At 32.9% G+C, this 18,147-nt stretch overlaps 2 protein-coding genes and 1 pseudogene across 2 annotated transcripts; all 3 read left to right on the top strand.

The window, feature by feature from the left end:
• Positions 1 to 2,567: 2,567 nt before the first annotated feature.
• On the top strand, positions 2,568 to 2,982 carry LOC106308385. The gene is made up of 2 exons (XM_013745541.1): positions 2,568 to 2,637; positions 2,702 to 2,982. The coding sequence occupies exons 1-2, from the start codon at positions 2,568 to 2,570 to the stop codon at positions 2,980 to 2,982; spliced, it is 351 nt and encodes a 116-aa protein (XP_013600995.1).
• A 5,459-nt stretch (positions 2,983 to 8,441) lies between these two features.
• Positions 8,442 to 10,537, top strand: LOC106310502 (delta-9 desaturase-like 5 protein). Its single transcript, XM_013747734.1, has 5 exons — positions 8,442 to 8,774; positions 8,855 to 8,995; positions 9,064 to 9,204; positions 9,643 to 9,749; positions 10,113 to 10,537. Exons 1-5 carry the CDS (start codon positions 8,475 to 8,477, stop codon positions 10,315 to 10,317), a joined length of 894 nt encoding a protein of 297 aa, XP_013603188.1. The 5' UTR covers positions 8,442 to 8,474; the 3' UTR covers positions 10,318 to 10,537.
• Positions 10,538 to 11,356: 819 nt separating this feature from the next.
• On the top strand, positions 11,357 to 11,752 carry LOC106308384 (annotated as a pseudogene).
• The last annotated feature ends 6,395 nt before the right edge of the window (positions 11,753 to 18,147 follow it).

The following is an 18,147-nucleotide window of genomic DNA, read 5'->3' as shown; positions in this document are numbered from 1 at the left end:
GAGTATCTAGGTAACAAAGTTGGTTTGCAACGACTCAGCACGTAATATATGGAGAAGATTTTTGAAAGGAACAAACATTTGGTTCCCAACGTTCAAAAGTCAATGGTTTTTGATTTTCTTCAACATGATTTCGTTGCTTTATCTTAACAACTTCCATGATTTTGACTTGGATTTTTGAATCTATTAACTTGGATCTTTGGAAAAAGTTATAATTGAGCCTTTACAAAAAAATGTAGTAGAGAGCCAAAATAGCACACAAGAAGACAATATCATTGAACAGAATGCAAGTACAACAAAGGCCAATCTTGCTCAGCCTCAGACAACTTGTTCTAGCAGCTCTTCTGGTTTTTGAGGCTGTTTAACAGTTCCATTCTTCAATCGATCTCTGAATGCTTCAAGTCCAAATCAAATCCCAAAGTAGTTTGGACCCTGTGGAAGTGTAAAAGAAAACTCTCAGTTAGGTGCCAACACACATCTTGTGTGTGTTAAGAGGTTAGTGTGCTGCTAAAAGAGAGGGCTGGTGTTTTCATTGTAAGCTTGTACAGTGTTGTAATTCGCAAAACCTTTCACCTTCTCCATCTCATCATTAGCAAGTATCTGTTAAGAGAAAAAGGGTAAGAGAACAAGCACAAGATGTGAAAATTGTAAAGTGGCATCTGTATACTCTGTTACAGCAGTATCTCAGACTAAGGTACTGTTTGCATACTCCATTGCCCTTTGCTTCATGTACTCAACTCTCTCCTTATCACCACCAGACATTATAAGGAAATTTGTTAGCTTTCATATGTTCCAACCTCAGTTTGAGTGAGACAATTAATGGCTTCTACGTTGATATAATGATCAATGGGAATGGGAACTACCTTAGCATTGGGTTTCAATTCTCTACTGTGCAGACGCGCCTGAAGGGATGATATTAGGGAATCAAGAGCTCTTAAAGCCAGAAACTTTCAATCTCAAAAGGAAGTTAAGAGCAAAAAAACTGAGAAACAGAGCACACTGATAGAGTAGAATCCAAGATAACAACGAATTTGTTATTGGTGTTGCTAACCGTAAAGACCGAGGTATCAGCTAGTCAAGAGCTTTCGCGACTGAGATTGATTCAAAGCAGACGAGGTTCCAGCGGAAGGTTTGTAGGACTGTGAGGCCGAGGTGAACGGTGGAGGAGGAGAGAAACACCGAGTGGTTAGGGATTTGGCGAAAAGAAGGAGACGTCGGAGACGAAGCGGTGGTGAAGAACGCAGGAGAAAGAGAGGAAGCTATTTTTGGTTTCTTCGATAAAGATTCGAAAGCCAGATAAAAAAGCTAGGATTTGCTTCCTCTTGTTTTTTTATTAAAAAGCTCATCAAAATCTATTATACCTAATTCCTAACGTAAATCTGTGGGATATTGAATAACAGGTGAAATTAATTCTTTCCAAATTCTAATTGATAAATCCTTAATCCAATAACAGTGGATTTTAATTCACTTTCTTCAAATCCACAATTGAATAACACTGGATTTCATTTCAGAGTTAGATTCCATCAAACTCTATTAAACTTCCCAATCCAATAACACCCCCTTAGTATATCAAGATTCTTAACATTTTACCAAGATAAAAGTCTCTCCGAATTTTTACTATGTACATTGGCTATTTGTCAGATTGGAATAACAGAGTGAATACATTTAATTTTGTGTAAGAAGTAATTTTTCTTAAACCAAAACTCATTCACTCATTTTCTTAGCACAAAAAAAAAGCATACATTCATGTCATTAGTGTGTGTGTGTGGAAGAACCTAGTCAACAGAGTGTGTCAGTGTGTGTAGGAAGACCTTTTGACCTTTTGAATCGCTAGTCCATTAATGCGAAATAAACAAATAGTAACGCTTAAGCATTTGAAAAAACAGTTGTGTTCTTGTTCCCAACTTGCCTCTTTGAAAGAATACTGGCTCACAAAATATCCTAGTTTTCTTGCTTCTGATGCAAGCAACACATTGAGACTAGGCGGCTCTAACCAGTTTCCAGCTAACTTTGATGCAAAACCTAAAGGGGTCCGGTCAAATCCATTCAGAATTGATCCGACACATCAACTCCTCCTTTCTCTTCACTGTTCAATAAGAAGAAGACGAATCCCTAAATATCACATTGACGCATAAACTCTGACTCTGGGAGTGATTGCTACCTTGGCGTGCAATCAAGAAATTGCATTAGAATGTTATACTATGAAGATTGGAATTATGGCAATGGAATGAGAAACATAATGTTTTTAACATTATTTACAGCACAGTACTTAGAGAGAGTAAACTCAGAAACTAGAATGATTGATTTTTTAGCCTGATGGAACGGACTCATGTATAGTACCATCGGGATATTTGATGATATGGTTCTATCAAAAAAAAAGGGAACAACGGTCCAAATATGAAAAGATTTATAAGTACAATTGGCTAATCATATGATTAAATAGAGAAAATGCAAAAACGAAAATAGAGGGAAAGATTTTTTAAGTAGAAGTACAAACCTCTCAATAAATACAACCAATCCCTCTCCTCGTCTCTTCACATCAACAAATCAGAGAAAATAACTCTTTAACAATGGGCGAGTTCGTGGAAGGAGATTTGGTTGAAGTATGCAGCAAAGAAGATGGTTTACTTGGAGGCCAAGGTATAGCCCAAGCTTCCCCACGGCTCTTTCTACAATGTTGAGTACAAGAACCTTGTGACTGGAGGTGAAGACCCTCAGGCGTTGGTAGAAACCATCTCCGCCGACGAAATCCGTCCGATGCCACCCAAGTTATCTCAGCCGTCGATGTTTAGCCTCCATGATAAGGTTGATGCTTTTGACTTAGACGCGTGGTGGTTCGGAAAGATCACCGGTCAAGAAGGCGATACGTACTCCGTTTACTTTCCAACGACCAACGATGTGTGCAAGTACCCACTTCAACGTCTCAGAAGGCATCTCGAATTTGTCAATGGTCAATGGGTTCCTTCAACAACAAGGCAACGATGAGCTTCTTAGATTCTCCTATGTTTCTTGGTCACTAGTTAGTAGTTATTGGTCTTGATAATCTGCAACGTTTCTTGCAGTAATCGTGTTGTTCTCTCTTTATATCGGTTTCCAGAAAATGGTTGCTCTCTCCTCAAGACGTCCAAATAAAATCGGTAAACGACTTCTACAACAAATCGCTAGCCCTAGAAAGTTTGACCATTTTTTATTATCATTATATTAAATCGTTAAAAGATAATGTATGATTATTAAATGTGGTATTTTCATCATAGTAGTCTCCAAGAGTAATATGAATAATCATCGAAGAGCAAAAGTGAAACCATTTTGAAGAATATCGATCAAAATATAATAAATCAAAAAGTTTATAGTGGCTCTTAATTTCTTATGGAGTAATAAAGATTCTAGAGTATAAATTTTAATTATCGATTTTGTCACAAATAACGGGCCTCTACTGGAGATAAAATGCCCGTTACTCTCTCAACCCTCCGGCATCAGCCTTGACGCTATCTCGAAGTCATGACATCACTTATTAACTAAAAAAATTAAGAACCGGTTTTTAAAGTCCTTATTTAAGAACCGGTTCTTAGTTTTTTTAATTATAAATTAAGAAATAATTTTTTAACATCCGATAAGAACCTCTTCCTAAAAATCTTGGGTTAATGATGCTGTAAGCGGCTTATTAGTCATCTGGATCTAAGATTCATCTCCCACCATGAACATTTAATAAGAATAGAAAAGTTACACAGGGGATAGTCCATCTACATTTAAACCTTTTTTTTTGGTCTAATCTACATTTATACATGTATATCGTTTATTACCTTTTATCTGTTTTTTTGACAAAAAATAATAATATGCTTCTTATATGCTATATAGAGCACTGAATATTTCCGAATGACGTATCAGGTAATATCTTACGGAAGTATATAATTCTTTGTTAAAAGTGACTTGAAAATAAAGATGGTTGTATTGAAACAAATAAAATAGTAATAAAATGTTAACGTGGTTGTCACCAATAAAATTTAAAATTTACGTGGGAAGGCTATTTTAAGAAAGTTGGCTTATAGAGAGAGCGTTGGCTGTTGAGGATTTCTCAGTATTTTTTTTATGGAGATAAAACAATTATTTCTTACATCTATCTTATTAAAACTTAGGTACAAATTAGACTTGTTTGGAAACATGTATAACAATTATTTTTAAAAGTTTGTTTGAAAACATAGATCGTAGTTTTAAAAAAAAGTTTGTTTGGAAATATGGATTGTAATTTTAAAAAAGAGTTTTGTTTGGAAACATAGATTGTAGTTTTAAAAAATAGGTTTGTTTGGAAACATGGATAGAAGTAAATTAAGAGAAAAAAGTAATGAGCTTATATTTTTAAGAAAATTTGGAAGTCCATTATATTATGTAAAACTGTCTATCTGGTACTTAATCGGGTTCGATTCAGGTCTGTTTGGTTTCGGGTTTTTGGGGTCAAAGATTTCAGAATCATTCTAATATTTCTAAATTTCAGTTCGGGTTCGCTTCGGATTTTTGCGGATTCGGTTCGAGTTCGGATAACTCATTTAAATTACTTTTAAAATTTATTATATATTTATATACTTTAAATTTCTCAAAAACTATAAACAAAATAATATATTAAATATAAATTTGAATAACACATGTCAGGATACCTAAACTTAATATATAAACTATTTTAGTTCAAATATTTGGATAGAGAATCAATAAATATTTTAAGTATTTTTGGTGTTTTAAGTATACTTTTACTATTTTATATATTTACTATTGACTATTTGTCTATATTTTCAAGTATTTAAACCAGCTTAAAAATATCATATATATTATAGATGTTTTATATATATTAAATCTAAAAATAATTAATATATATATAAATATATAAATTTATTTCGGATACATTCGGGTTCTCGGAATACTTCGGTTCGGATCGGATACGGTTCTCCAAAAACTAAAATTTTGAATAATTTGGATATTTAATCAATTTCAGTTTGGATTTGATACTACTTTTTCGGATCGAGATCGGTTCGGTTCTCCAGATTCGGGTATTTTGCATAACCCTTATATTATTGACATGAAAAACAAATAGAAACATATTTTTGAAAAATATACCCGCGTGGGCACGCGGATCAAAGTCTAGTGACCATTATATTAATAACATAACAACTTAAATTAAATATATATGTACAATATTAATAGGTCGTATGATATTATTATTACCTATCAATTATTTATAGGGATTTTCCATGTTCAAATAGTTTGTAAACAATTTCACGAATTTTATAAGATAATTATGAAAAATACATGAACTTTTAGTATATTCGATTTATATAAAAATCCGGGCCACTAACTTTTAGCATCTATATTATTTAAATAGAAGTACCCATTTGAAAATATTTTTACTTCATTAATTAAAATCCTTTTTTTTTCTTCTCTTTTTCAGTTGCATATATGAAATATCCTAAAACGAATAAAACTGCCGAATTTATTACTTGTCTTTTCAGTTATATTAATGAAATATGCGTAAATGAATTTAAACTTCTTATTTTATTGTTTGTCTTTTTCAGTTACCTTAATAAAATGTCGTTAAATAAATTTGGACATAATGTCATTTAATTAACAAAAAAAACTCATGAGTTATCCTTACGTGCATAATTTTAATAATGGAGATTTTTAAAAACGTGCATCATTAAAATGTTACCTAAAACATGCACCACTAATATATAGAAATTTAAACAAATTTTTAGCATAATATAACTCATTTGTCGTTTGCTAAATTTATGGCTTTTATTTATAATTTTTATTATTTAATTATAATATTTTCATTTTATATTTGAAAGATGAATGAATATTTATTTCTAACAATATTTTTTGTATATATATTTTTTTTTAAAAAAATTCAATTTAAATTGTTATTATCATTGAATATAATTATTTTTGACATAATTTTAGTTTTCGTTTACATCAAAACTTATCATATTTTAGTATAATTTTAATTTAAAATGTAATTTTTGAATTTTTCAAACAAATTCTAAAAATATTTTTTAAATATTTTGTTATAATTGTTAAAAAAATATTGAGTTGCATTTCAAATAAAAAGGTAAAGATATTTAAAAATATTCTAATTAAAATATGTACAATTTAATATATTTTTTAAAAAAATTACACATAAAATAATCATGATTTTTGTTAACTGGGCGGATCATTATTTATATGATATCGCACACGAAAGAAAAATTTCTGTTTTTAAAATTATCTAATTAACTCTATACTCATTTTTTTTATATTTTTATATGATATCACACATTCGTAAAAATATAGATAGTTTAAGATACAAAAAAAAATTCTTAATGAATATAATATGAACGAATATTACAAATACATCATTTAATAAAATAAATAATTAAAAACTGAAAATTCATATCCGCGCTGGCGCGCGGATCAGGGTCTAGTCTATACTATTAAAAGAGAAGTACAAAAATAAAATACTTCTTAATTTTTAAATTTATTTACAATAAAATGCCACTGAAGTTATTAATTAAGTTACTTTTTTATGATTCTTTGTCTTTTCTTCTTTAATTAATGTATTTCCAAAATCAAATTCTAACTAAAAATTTATGGTAACAATAATTAATAAACCTAGGTTTTTGTATTATTTGTCTTTTACTATTATTTTATATATGTGTGTTTGGAAATAATTAATTCCATATATAAATTTCATAATTAAATACATACATTATAAGGTAACTATTACTAATTCGAAAAATACATAATATATAGTATATATACAACAATTTTACTATACATTATCATAAAATTTTAATCCATAAATAGTATATACAAAAAAATATTATATATTATCATAAAATTTTGATCCATAAAAATACATTTGTTCGGATATACATGTCATATTCTAAAAATATTGATCATACAATTGATAGTTTATAGGATAAAATAAAATTACTCAATATAAACAATAAAATTATTGTGTTTCGAAATGTCATATTAAACAATTATTTGAACGGGTAAATCTTAAAATATATATTATAACTAATACAATAAAAATTTATTTATAAAAAATAAAAATAAACATCCGCGCAGGCGCGCGGATCAAGCTCTAGTGTGTAATTAAGTACTAACTAGAGATACTATTCAAATACAAATACTCCTCTTTTTTAAAATGATACTTGTTCTAACATTTTTGCACAGATTAATAAAACATAATCCCTCTTTTATTTACATGACGTTTTAGAACTTTTTTTTGTTTTGAAATAGTTTGACGTTTTTCAGAAATCAATGCAAAATTTAATGGTAAATGACTTTACTTACCCTTACATTGTTATTATACATTTCGGTCAACAATCTCAAGTTTCAAGTGGAACAACACGTACTCTATGTGTTTTACGAGAGATGGAAATTTCAAGCCAATTAACGATTTAATAATTGAAGAAACAAATTAATAGTATTAGCACAATTGTTATTTTTATTCCTTCAAACCACGAAATGATTAAGAAATAGAAATTGGAATCAGTTACATTTGACTAAGATTTACAATAAATTGTCTGCATTGAAAATATAACGAAAAGGATAGAAAATGTATTGTATCAACTGCCTTAATCTACGTGAAATGTTCTAAAGCGTCATATATAATCGAACGAAGGGAGTATTAAATTTTAATATTAAATACATAGTTTTCTGTGGTTATCTATTTTCTGTAATTTTAAACCAATAAAAATTCAATAAAATGAAATTAATTTTCTTGAAATTTACAATTAGTCATTATTAATTAATAAAAAGTGCATTGGAAATAAAAAGAAATATTATTTTGAAATAATTTTTTTCTAGAATATGTATTTTTGTTTTAAACAAAGAGAGTATATAGTATAATTCTTAGCTGGTATGAGCATATTCAACGGTTAGAGAGCAAAAATTTCTAATAAAATAAATATTAACATTTCAACATAAATTAAACATATACTGTAATTGTTTTTTTTCTTAACTCAAATTAGTCTCATATATAGAAATAGTATCTACAGTATGATTTTCTAGTGATTTTAACAAAGTCTCATCTTCAAAGATTGAATCTCATTTTTCTATTTTTTTTTTTTTGGTCGAACTCATATTTCTATTTTTATTATAAGAATTTCAATGAGAAATCTTCACTGGAACTGCTGTAATAGTACTGCTTAGACACAACTGGACGTTTTTTTTCTTTTTTTGATAGTGGTATTTTAAAAGAAGGATACTGTAAAACAGTTGAATGTTGGGATCACTGAAAACATATTCTGCCAAGGTATTAAAGAAATGGAATCTTGGAAATGAAAGAAGTAGATAGATAGCGAACATTAAAGAAGGGCGGTGACTACGTAGACCTTGACGCAACAACAATAGCTCATATATATATATACAGTTCTCTTGTCTCTGCTAAATCATATGTTCATACAAACTTATAACTCAAGCAAAAACAGTTCCGCGCCGGTCGATAAATGTGTGATCCCACTAGAGACGATGGCGGCTTGGTTCGTAAGGAAAACAGGGCGTATTTTCAGAGAGAATGGAATTCGTTCGATGTAATGAGAACGTTAACCGTTACAATTGTGCACTTGTTGTGTCTCTTGGCGCCATTTAACTATAAGTGGGAAGCTTTACGGTTCGGTCTGGTGCTCTTCGCGGTTGTTCAGCTCGGCATCACATTTTCATACCATAGGAATTTGTCTCACCGGAGCTTCAAGCTCCCAAAATGGCTCGAATATCCTTTCGCCTATTCTGCTGTTTTAGCTCTTCAGGTAAAAACCAGTTGATTGATAAGTTCTAACCAAGTATTTTGGAGTATGATATAAGAACTAATATTATCAAATATTTTCAGGGCGATCCGATGGACTGGGTGAGCATACATAGGTTTCATCACCAATTCACAGACACAGACCGTGACCCACATAGCCCTACCGAAGGGTTATGGTTCAGCCATGTCTTGTGGATATTTGACACTCGTTACATCAAATCTAAGGTAACGTAACGTATATGCACGCATCCTCGTCTTCTTTTTCTTATGACTTACGTTTGTTGTTGTAACAGTGTGGAAGACGTAACAACGTGATGGACTTGAAGCAGCAATGGTTCTATAGGTTTCTACGAAAGACAATTGGTTTCCACGTCTTAATGTTTTGGACCGTCCTCTATCTCTACGGTGGTTTACCTTACCTTACTTGCGGCGGGGTAAACTAGTACACATATTTTTGCAAACTAAGAACCGGCTCTTAAATAAGATATTTAAGAACCGATTCTTAATTTAGATTCGACTATTAACTAAAAAAAGCTAAGAACCGACTTTTAATTAAAATATTTAAGAGTCGGTTCTTAAATTAGACTCGCGTTAGAGCATGATTAATGGGGGTTCTTAGGGTGGCGTTTTTAGCGAGATATAAGAAAGCGTCTCTTAATTTTTAACTAAAAAAACTAAAAAAATCTCTTATATCTCTTATATGAGAGACGTTTCTTAGTTTTTCTTAATTAAAAAGTAAGAGACATTTCTTATATTACGGTAAGAACCACATCTTAAGAAGGCGAGATATATATTAATCATGCTCTAATTTGCACGTATCCAAACGAAAATTGAAAAATTCAATAATAATTATATTTAATAATTTATGGTAGGGCGTAGGAGTGGCGATCGGGTACCATGTGACATGGCTCGTAAACTCGGTCGGCCATCTTTGGGGTTCAAGGTCGTGGAAGACTAAAGACACATCTCGTAACGTTTGGTAATATTCCATTTGTTTTATAATAAGTGTCATTTTAACATTTTTTTCTTGTTACAAAAAAAATATCATTTTACAGTTCCAATGCAAATTATTCTTACTTTTAACTGAAAATTAATTGAAAACTATATTGATTTTATAAATAATCTTATTTATCACAAATATTATTGGTTAGAGATGTATAATTAATAACAAATTACATATATTTCTGATACTTTCTTAATGTGTGTGAAAAATGTCAAAATGACACTTATTCAGAAACGAAGGGATGATAATTACAGGACTCTATATTTTATATGTGGATATTTAATATATCTTGCTTAGTCTCAAAATAAGAGATGATCTGGTTTTGTGAATATAATGAAGGTGGCTAAGCATATTTACAATGGGAGATAGTTGGCACAACAACCACCATGCGTTTCAGTCATCGGCAAGGCAAGGATTGGAGTGGTGGCAGATAGATATCACCTGGTACCTAATTCGACTATTTGAGGTTCTCGGATTAGCCACCGATGTTAAATTGCCCACGGAATACCAAAAACAGAAGCTGGCTCTCGCTTGTTCATCTTGATTCCAAAACATGAAATGCATGCATGCACGAGAGATAATATAAGGAGAGACTAAGGTTTTTTTAATAGCTTTATTGGGTGTTTTTGAAATAAGGAATTTTCTTACGTCCAAGGTTTGTTTGACTTCATCTTAAAGATGTTTTGGGTGCGTAGTGGTGGTCTCGAGACTATGCTCTCCGCGCGAGCATATATTTATTATGAACGCTTTAATTTGATTTTTATATCTTATTTTATGTTTTATCATGGTTTTGATTAATAATCAGTATAATAATATATTTATGTTTATTATGATTTCAGAATCCAAATACATATTTTCTCAAATTTTAAATATAAATTATTGCAGCTAAAAATATAAATATGAAGAAAATATAGTTATTAAAAATATAAATATTAAAAAACATAAAACTTTCAATAAAATTACATTATGAAAAAGAAAAGAAACTTTCAAAATATCTTACTGTATAATTTAAAACACATAGACCCAATTTTTTTTTTTTTTGGGCAACTATAGAACCAAATATTTATAGCTCAAATTCAGGGGTTGTCGCTGACAGTGAGTGACATTTATTTACTACTTTTGTCATTGTTTTTTTAGAACATGATTATTAGGGGTTTTTAGGGTGTAATTCTTATATTCCGCTAATAACCTCAACCTAATAACCCCAATAATCATGTTCTTATAATCTTATGAGCCTCGTTTAACAAATACTACATGGGCTTTTACCAAAAATACTGCATGGAACGACTCGTATTCAGTGATTCATATCCAAATTCTAGGTGATCCCAAAGAAATAAATGATCAGTGAATACATAAAATGTCCTTAAGTTTTATACGTTAGTTAAAAAGAAATTATACGCCGAAGAAGGAAAGAATACAAAAACAAAAATCTAGCAACGGTCCGAAAAGGAAAGTTTATAAGAAATAAAACAAAAAGGGAAACAAAGCTCTTTACAAATACAATCAGTTCCTCGTTTGGCATCTCACATAAAAAAACAACAAATCAGAGAAACCGTTTAAGCAGATAACGTAGTTATTTAACAATGGATGAGTTCGTGAAAGGAAATTTGGTTGAAGTATGCAGCAAGGAAGATGGTTTCTTCGGGTCTTACTTCTAGGCCAAGGTATTGTCCAAGCTTCCCTACAGATCCTTATACAAGGTTAAATATAAGAACCTTGTGACTGAACAGCCGTTGATTGAAACCATCTCCGCCGATGAAATCCGTCCCATGCCACCCAAATTATCTCAGCCGTCCATGTTTAGCCGCCATGATAAGGTTGATGCTTTTGACTTAGACGCGTGGTGATTCGGAGAGATCACCGGTCAAGAAGGCAATACGTACTCCGTTTACTTCCCAACGACCAACGGCGTGTGCAAGTACCCACTTCAAAGTCTCAGAAGGCATCTCGAATTGTTCAGCGGACAATGGGTTTCTTGAGTTACAAGGCAACAGTGACGTTCCTGAATTCTACAATTTTTCTTGGTCACTAATTATTGTTCTTTATATTTTGCAATCAGAGTACCTTGCTTAGGAAGTTAGGGTCCTAAGGCAAAATGATGGGTTGTGCGTTTTACTTACAATAATAGTAATATTATACTCCTCTGTTCCTAAATATATATAAGAGGTTCTAAAAAAATTAATGTTCCAATATATAAGATATTTTCATTTTTCTATGTAACTTTTATTTTATCAAAAACTGTGTAATCAATCATATCTAATAATATATTTTGTAATTAGTTGAATACCATTAATTAATATTTTAAATGATATTTTCTAGACAAAAAATAGTTTTTCTTAATATGTGTTTTTACCTAAACATCTTATATTTTATTTAGGAAGAGAGTACTATTTCGCTAATTAAAGCCACATTTTTCACGAACTCAGCGGAGCTAGATACACTTAAAACCGGTTCAACATGTAACACTGATTCGGTTAAGCACTACTTAAGTTGATTATAAATATTATTTGTCGACTACTACATATGGACAAGATCCGTCAGTGTCGCTCGTTGAGCACACTAATTAAGTGTCCATCGTCCATGCTTTGCTCTCAAGTTTACATTAATGAACTGATTCCAAAATCAACTCTGTTCTCTCATCCTTCACATTCACAACCAATAAAGGTCAACCGATCATTTCACTTAATGTTCATAGTATAAATTACAGGTAACATTTAATGGGATTTAATGGGAATCGCGATAATACTTTATTAAGTGTCCATAGACCTTGACGCAACAACATTAGCCCATATATATGCGAACAAAACTTAAATTCACCCCTGAGCTGAACTTTTAAATTCACTTCATCTCTTATTATCAATCAAAATGTCACATATATTAATAATAAAATACATTATTTTTTTCAAAAAAAATCTAGAATAATTAAAAAAATAATAAAGCTCATTTTAATGACGTTAAAGCCACTAACTAAACCCTAAATCTTAAATTCTAAACTCTAAACCTTAAATCTAAACCCTAAACTCTAAATTATAAACCCAAACTCTAAACCATAAACTCAAACCCTATATATTAAACCCAAATCCTAAATCATAAACCCAAACCGTACACTCTAAACCCAATCTCTAGACCTTAAACTCAAACCCTAGATCCTAAACTCAAACATAGACTCTAAACTCAAATCTTAAACCCTAAAGAAACAACATCAACATTAACCCAAACCGTTAGGATATATGATTTGGGTTCAGTGTTTACGATTTGAGTTTAGGGTGTAGGGATTAGGTTTGGATATATGGTTTGAGTTTAGAGTCTATGAACTGAGTTTAGGATATAGGGCTTGGGTTTAGGGTTTACGGTTTGGGTTTAGGGTTTAGGATTTGGGTTTAGGATTTGGGTTTAGGATATAGGGTTTGCACTACAAGAAAACGTCTCCATAACAACGAAGATTTACGACGAAAACATTTCCTCGTAAATTTACACGGTGTTTACAACGCAGTTACGAAGAGACCAAATTTCGTCGTAAACTCCATGTAAATTTACAAAGAAAAATTTTCGTCGTAAAGTCCATGTAAGTTTACGATGAAAGTACGTGGAATGAGAAATACGCCGTAATCGTTACATCAACATTACAACGAAACATGTTACCGTTATATTTAGGTAAAAACGTGTACTCAATGTGCTTTAACTTACCTAATTTCGTCGTAAAGTCGTTGTAAATATTATGTTAAAACCATGTAAAATCCATGTAAAACATTCCTTGTAAAATCGTTGTTATATTTCAACTACCCAACTCGAAAATTTCTCTATATATATGTCATTTCCCACAACTCTCTTCCTCACAACACACAAACGGAAAAAAAAATCAGAAAAAAAAATTTCAAAAAAAAATCTAAGAAAAATATGGCCGATGGCGGTAGTATTTACGAGTTACGAAGTTGGATGTATTTGCACAAAGATTCCGACAGGAGGGTGACGAACGCATTTCTGAGCGGGCTAGAGACATTCATGCACCAGGCGGGCTGTACACCGATCACACAGGAAAGCGGTAAGATGTTCTGCCCCTGTCGAAAATGCAAGAATTCAAAATTTGCACGTAGTGAAACTGTATGGAAGCATTTAGTAAACAGAGGATTTACACCACAGTACTACATTTGGTATCAACATGGAGATGGTTATGGGTGAAATGAAGCTAGTAGTAGTAATAATAATTTTGAGGATGGTCATTATAGTGAAGAACCGAATCATTTGTATAATGAATATAATTATCATCAAGAGGATGAGCAGATGGTAGATCATGATAGGGTTCAAGATATGATTAGTGATGCATTTTTAGAAACAACTACAACAATAGCTGATGGAACTGGAAATGTAGAAGAACCTAATTTGGATGCAAAAAGGTTTTATGAAATGCTAGATGCTGCAAATCAACCAATCTACACCGGTTGTAGAGAAGGTCTCTCTAAATTGTCTCTAGAAGCTAGGATGATGAATATTAAAACGGATCATAATTTACCTGAGAATTGCATGGATGCATGGGCGGAGTTGTTTAAAGAGTATTTGCCAGAAGACAACGTGTCTGCTGAATCTTATTATGAGATTCAGAAATTGGTTTATAGTCTTGGGTTGCCTTCGGAGATGATTGATGTTTGCATCGACAACTGCATGATCTACTGGAAAGAAGATGACAAGTTAGAAGAGTGTCGATTCTGCAAAAAACCACGATTCAAACCGCAAGGCCGTGGGAGGAATAGGGTACCGTACCAAAGGATGTGGTACCTACCAATTACAGACAGATTGAAAAGATTATATCAATCTGAGAGGACTGCTGCATCGATGAGGTGGCATGCGGAACATGTCCAGAGAGATGGTGAGGTTGCACATCCATCAGACGCAAGAGCGTGGAAACATTTCAACAAGGTACACGCAGATTTTGCTACAAATATTCGGAATGTCTATCTTGGGTTATGCACCGATGGATTTAGTCCATTTGGAATGTCTGGTAGACAATATTCTTTGTGGCCAGTCATTCTTACGCCGTACAATTTACCGCCGGATATGTGCATGGAACAAGAATTTCTATTTTTGACCATATTAATCCCTGGGCCGAAGCATCCAAAACGGTCTCTTGATGTTTTTCTTCAACCGTTGATAGAAGAGCTAAAGCAATTGTGGTCAGAAGGGGTGAGGACGTACGATTGTTCCTTGAAAAACAATTTTACGATGCGAGCAGTTCTGCTGTGGACGATAAGTGATTTCCCTGCTTATGGGATGTTGTCTGGCTGGATAACACATGAAAGATTATCTTGTCCATATTGTCTTGGATCGACGGATGCTTTTCAACTGAAGAATAGTAGGAAGAGTTGTTGGTTTGATTGTCACCGTCACTTTCTTTCACTTGCCCATCCGTACAGAAGAAATAAGACATTGTTTTGGTACAAAAAAATTGTCAGAGACAGTCCTCCTCCATATCTCACCGGCCAGCAGATCGAAGCAGACATTGATTATTACGGAGCTCAGGAAACAGTTAAGGTTGGAGGAAATTGGCTTGTTCCTGGAAATATGTCTGATGGGTATGGTGTCTCCCACAATTGGTATAAGAAGAGTATATTTTGGGAGCTACTCTATTGGAAGGATCTTCTCTTACGCCACAATCTGGATGTCATGCATATTGAGAAGAACGTTTTTGAGAACATCATGAATACATTACTTAACGTCCCTGGGAAGACAAAAGATAACAAAAAGTCAAGGATGGACTTACCTGATATTATAATTTTATAATATATATACATATGTTATGAAATGTTATTAATTTGATTGCTTTTGAAATATACAGCCATTTGACAGCCGAAACATCTAACTTCACATCATACTACTTTGGTCCAACTATTCGTACAAGAAAAAGAGTTCCTAGAAGATATGATGATGGTGGAGTACCGACATCATATCCAATTGATAGTGTTTCTGACATTTTCTGCGAAATTGGACGGTTTGGTGGTAAAACGAAAGAAGTATGGTGGTCATGTGAAGAGGATAAACATAGTGCCCACACTTATATTCTGCTCAACTGCGAGGATGCAGTGACCCGTTACTTTGAAAGGTAAATATTTTTGTGAATGTTAATTATATGAATTGAAGTTAATTATGTATGACTTGATTATTTGTTTAATTTGCAGCATGTTTGATCTCAAATTGAAGAAGCAATACCAGGAATATCTGCAACTGATGTGGACACACGTAAAGATAAGCACTTTGTCAAGTGGTTAAAATCACAGGTACGTAATATATCTCATACATTGATTAATTAAGTAAGTGTTTTGATACTTCAATATTAATTAAGAATATCTGCTTTTTGCAGGTTGATTATGACGATCATTATTATCTCGTATGGTTTCAAGAATTGGTTCAAGGTCCAGTTGCAAAGGTCACCACATCACCTATGTATTTCACACGAGGATTTACCTTTCACACATACGAGTATGGGAGACATCGGGCAACGAGTAACTACAGAATATGTGTGAAAAGTGAAACATACTTTTACGGGATCTTGCAGGAGATTATTGAAGTGGAATTTCCGGGGTTATTGAAGCTAAAATGTATCCTCTTCAAATGTGAATGGTTCGATCCTGTTGTGAACCGAGGGATTCGGTATAACAAATTTGGTGTTGAGGATGTCAATTTTTGAAGAAGATACAACAAATTTGAGCCTTTCATTTTAGCTTCACAAGCCGAGCAAGTAAGCTTCCTTCCTTATCCTCGGCTTCGAACTTCCGGGATAAACTGGTTAGCTGCTATCAAAATTACACCTCGTGGACGCATTGTCGCTGGAGAAGAACCGCCCTTGCAAGAAGAAGACGCTATCAATGAAGTTGAGGTACCAGAACAACCAACTGATGAAATCCTTTTGATCGACCCGCAAAACTTTCAAAATGAAAATATTCCCAAAGATGCGGCAGATAAAGCACGTGAGACGAGTTCGAGAGAAGCGACGATGATGATTGTAATGATAGTGATGAGAACGAAAACGATTTAGAGTGATGTAACATTGATGAGAACGAAAACGGTTTAGAGTGATGTAATATATGTAACAAATGCTGTATTTATCTATTGTAACGTATGTTTAAAGAAATATTGTTTTTTACCATCTTAATGTATGTGTAACAAATGTTGTTTTATATAATATGTATTTCTTTAGTTTTTAAAAATTTATTTGGAGTTTTAGGGTTTTAGAGTTTAAGTTGGAGAAAGAGCAAGAAGAAGAAGAGAAGAAGATATGATGTTAGATGATATGTGACTTTGGGGTTTAGGGATTTCATTCTCGGTGTTTAGGTTAAGCGTTGTAAAATCGTTGTAAAAATAACACGGGCATGGTAACGTCGTCGTAAATGGTTAAATCAATTCCACGTAATTTTGTCGTAAATGAAAAAACACGGGCCTGGTAACTTCGTCGTAAACGGAAAAGCCTGGTAAATTGATTCGACGTAATTTCGTCATAAATGGAAAAAGACGGGCCTGATAACTTCGTCGTAAACGGAAAAGCCTGGTAAATCGATTCAACGTAATTTCGTCGTAAACAGGCGCGGGCCTGGTAACTTTGTCGTAAATAGAAAAACGCGGGCTTAGTAACTTCGTCGTAAATGGAAAAACGCGGGCCTGGTAACTTCGTCGTAATATTACATCGCGTTTACGACGAAACGTTTTCTATATATTGAGACGCCGAGAGTGAGGCTGCCTCGTTCATTCCTCCCAAATTCCTTTGCTCTCCCTCTAAGGTACACTCCCTTTCCTCTTCTATTTTTTTTAAAGTTAGTTTAGGTGATTAATTAGTTAGGTAATTAGTTTAGGTGGTTAGTTAGGTAATTAGTTTAGGTGATTAGATAGGTGACAGAATACTATAGTTTAGGTGATTAGTTAGGTAACAGAATAATTTTTAATTATGCCGTAATTGATTAAATTTATTTTAATTTTTTTTAGATGGCTCCTAGGACGAAACTAGCAGCACCTACTTATGCCCAGTTGTTTGGCGATGGTTCCGGTACATCTTCTTCCGGTCCATCGTCTTCCGATGCAGTTCCAGACTCTCAGACTTCTCAGAGAGTTTCTTCGAGTCCTCCTCTTCCACCGCAGATGCCTGCACCTCCTCCTCCAGCGGCTGCACCTCATCCTGTCCCAGAAGATGCAGTTCATCCGGATTTGCGTATGCCTTCATATGCTCCATTCGCGAGATATATAGTGGAGGATTTGCTTGTCCAGCCTCAACGGGAGGGTTTGGATGTTCTAAACCCCGTTAGACCCCGAGGAACTTATTGGTAAGTTATTAATTTTTATTACATTAAAATTTAAATTATTTTTATTTTCTAACGGTTAAATTATTTTTTTT

The sequence above is a fragment of the Brassica oleracea genome, chromosome C8, assembly GCF_000695525.1.
Source record: "Brassica oleracea var. oleracea cultivar TO1000 chromosome C8, BOL, whole genome shotgun sequence".
NCBI classification, from domain to species: Eukaryota; Viridiplantae; Streptophyta; class Magnoliopsida; order Brassicales; family Brassicaceae; genus Brassica; species Brassica oleracea.
This window is presented reverse-complemented; position numbering and strand designations above follow the sequence as displayed.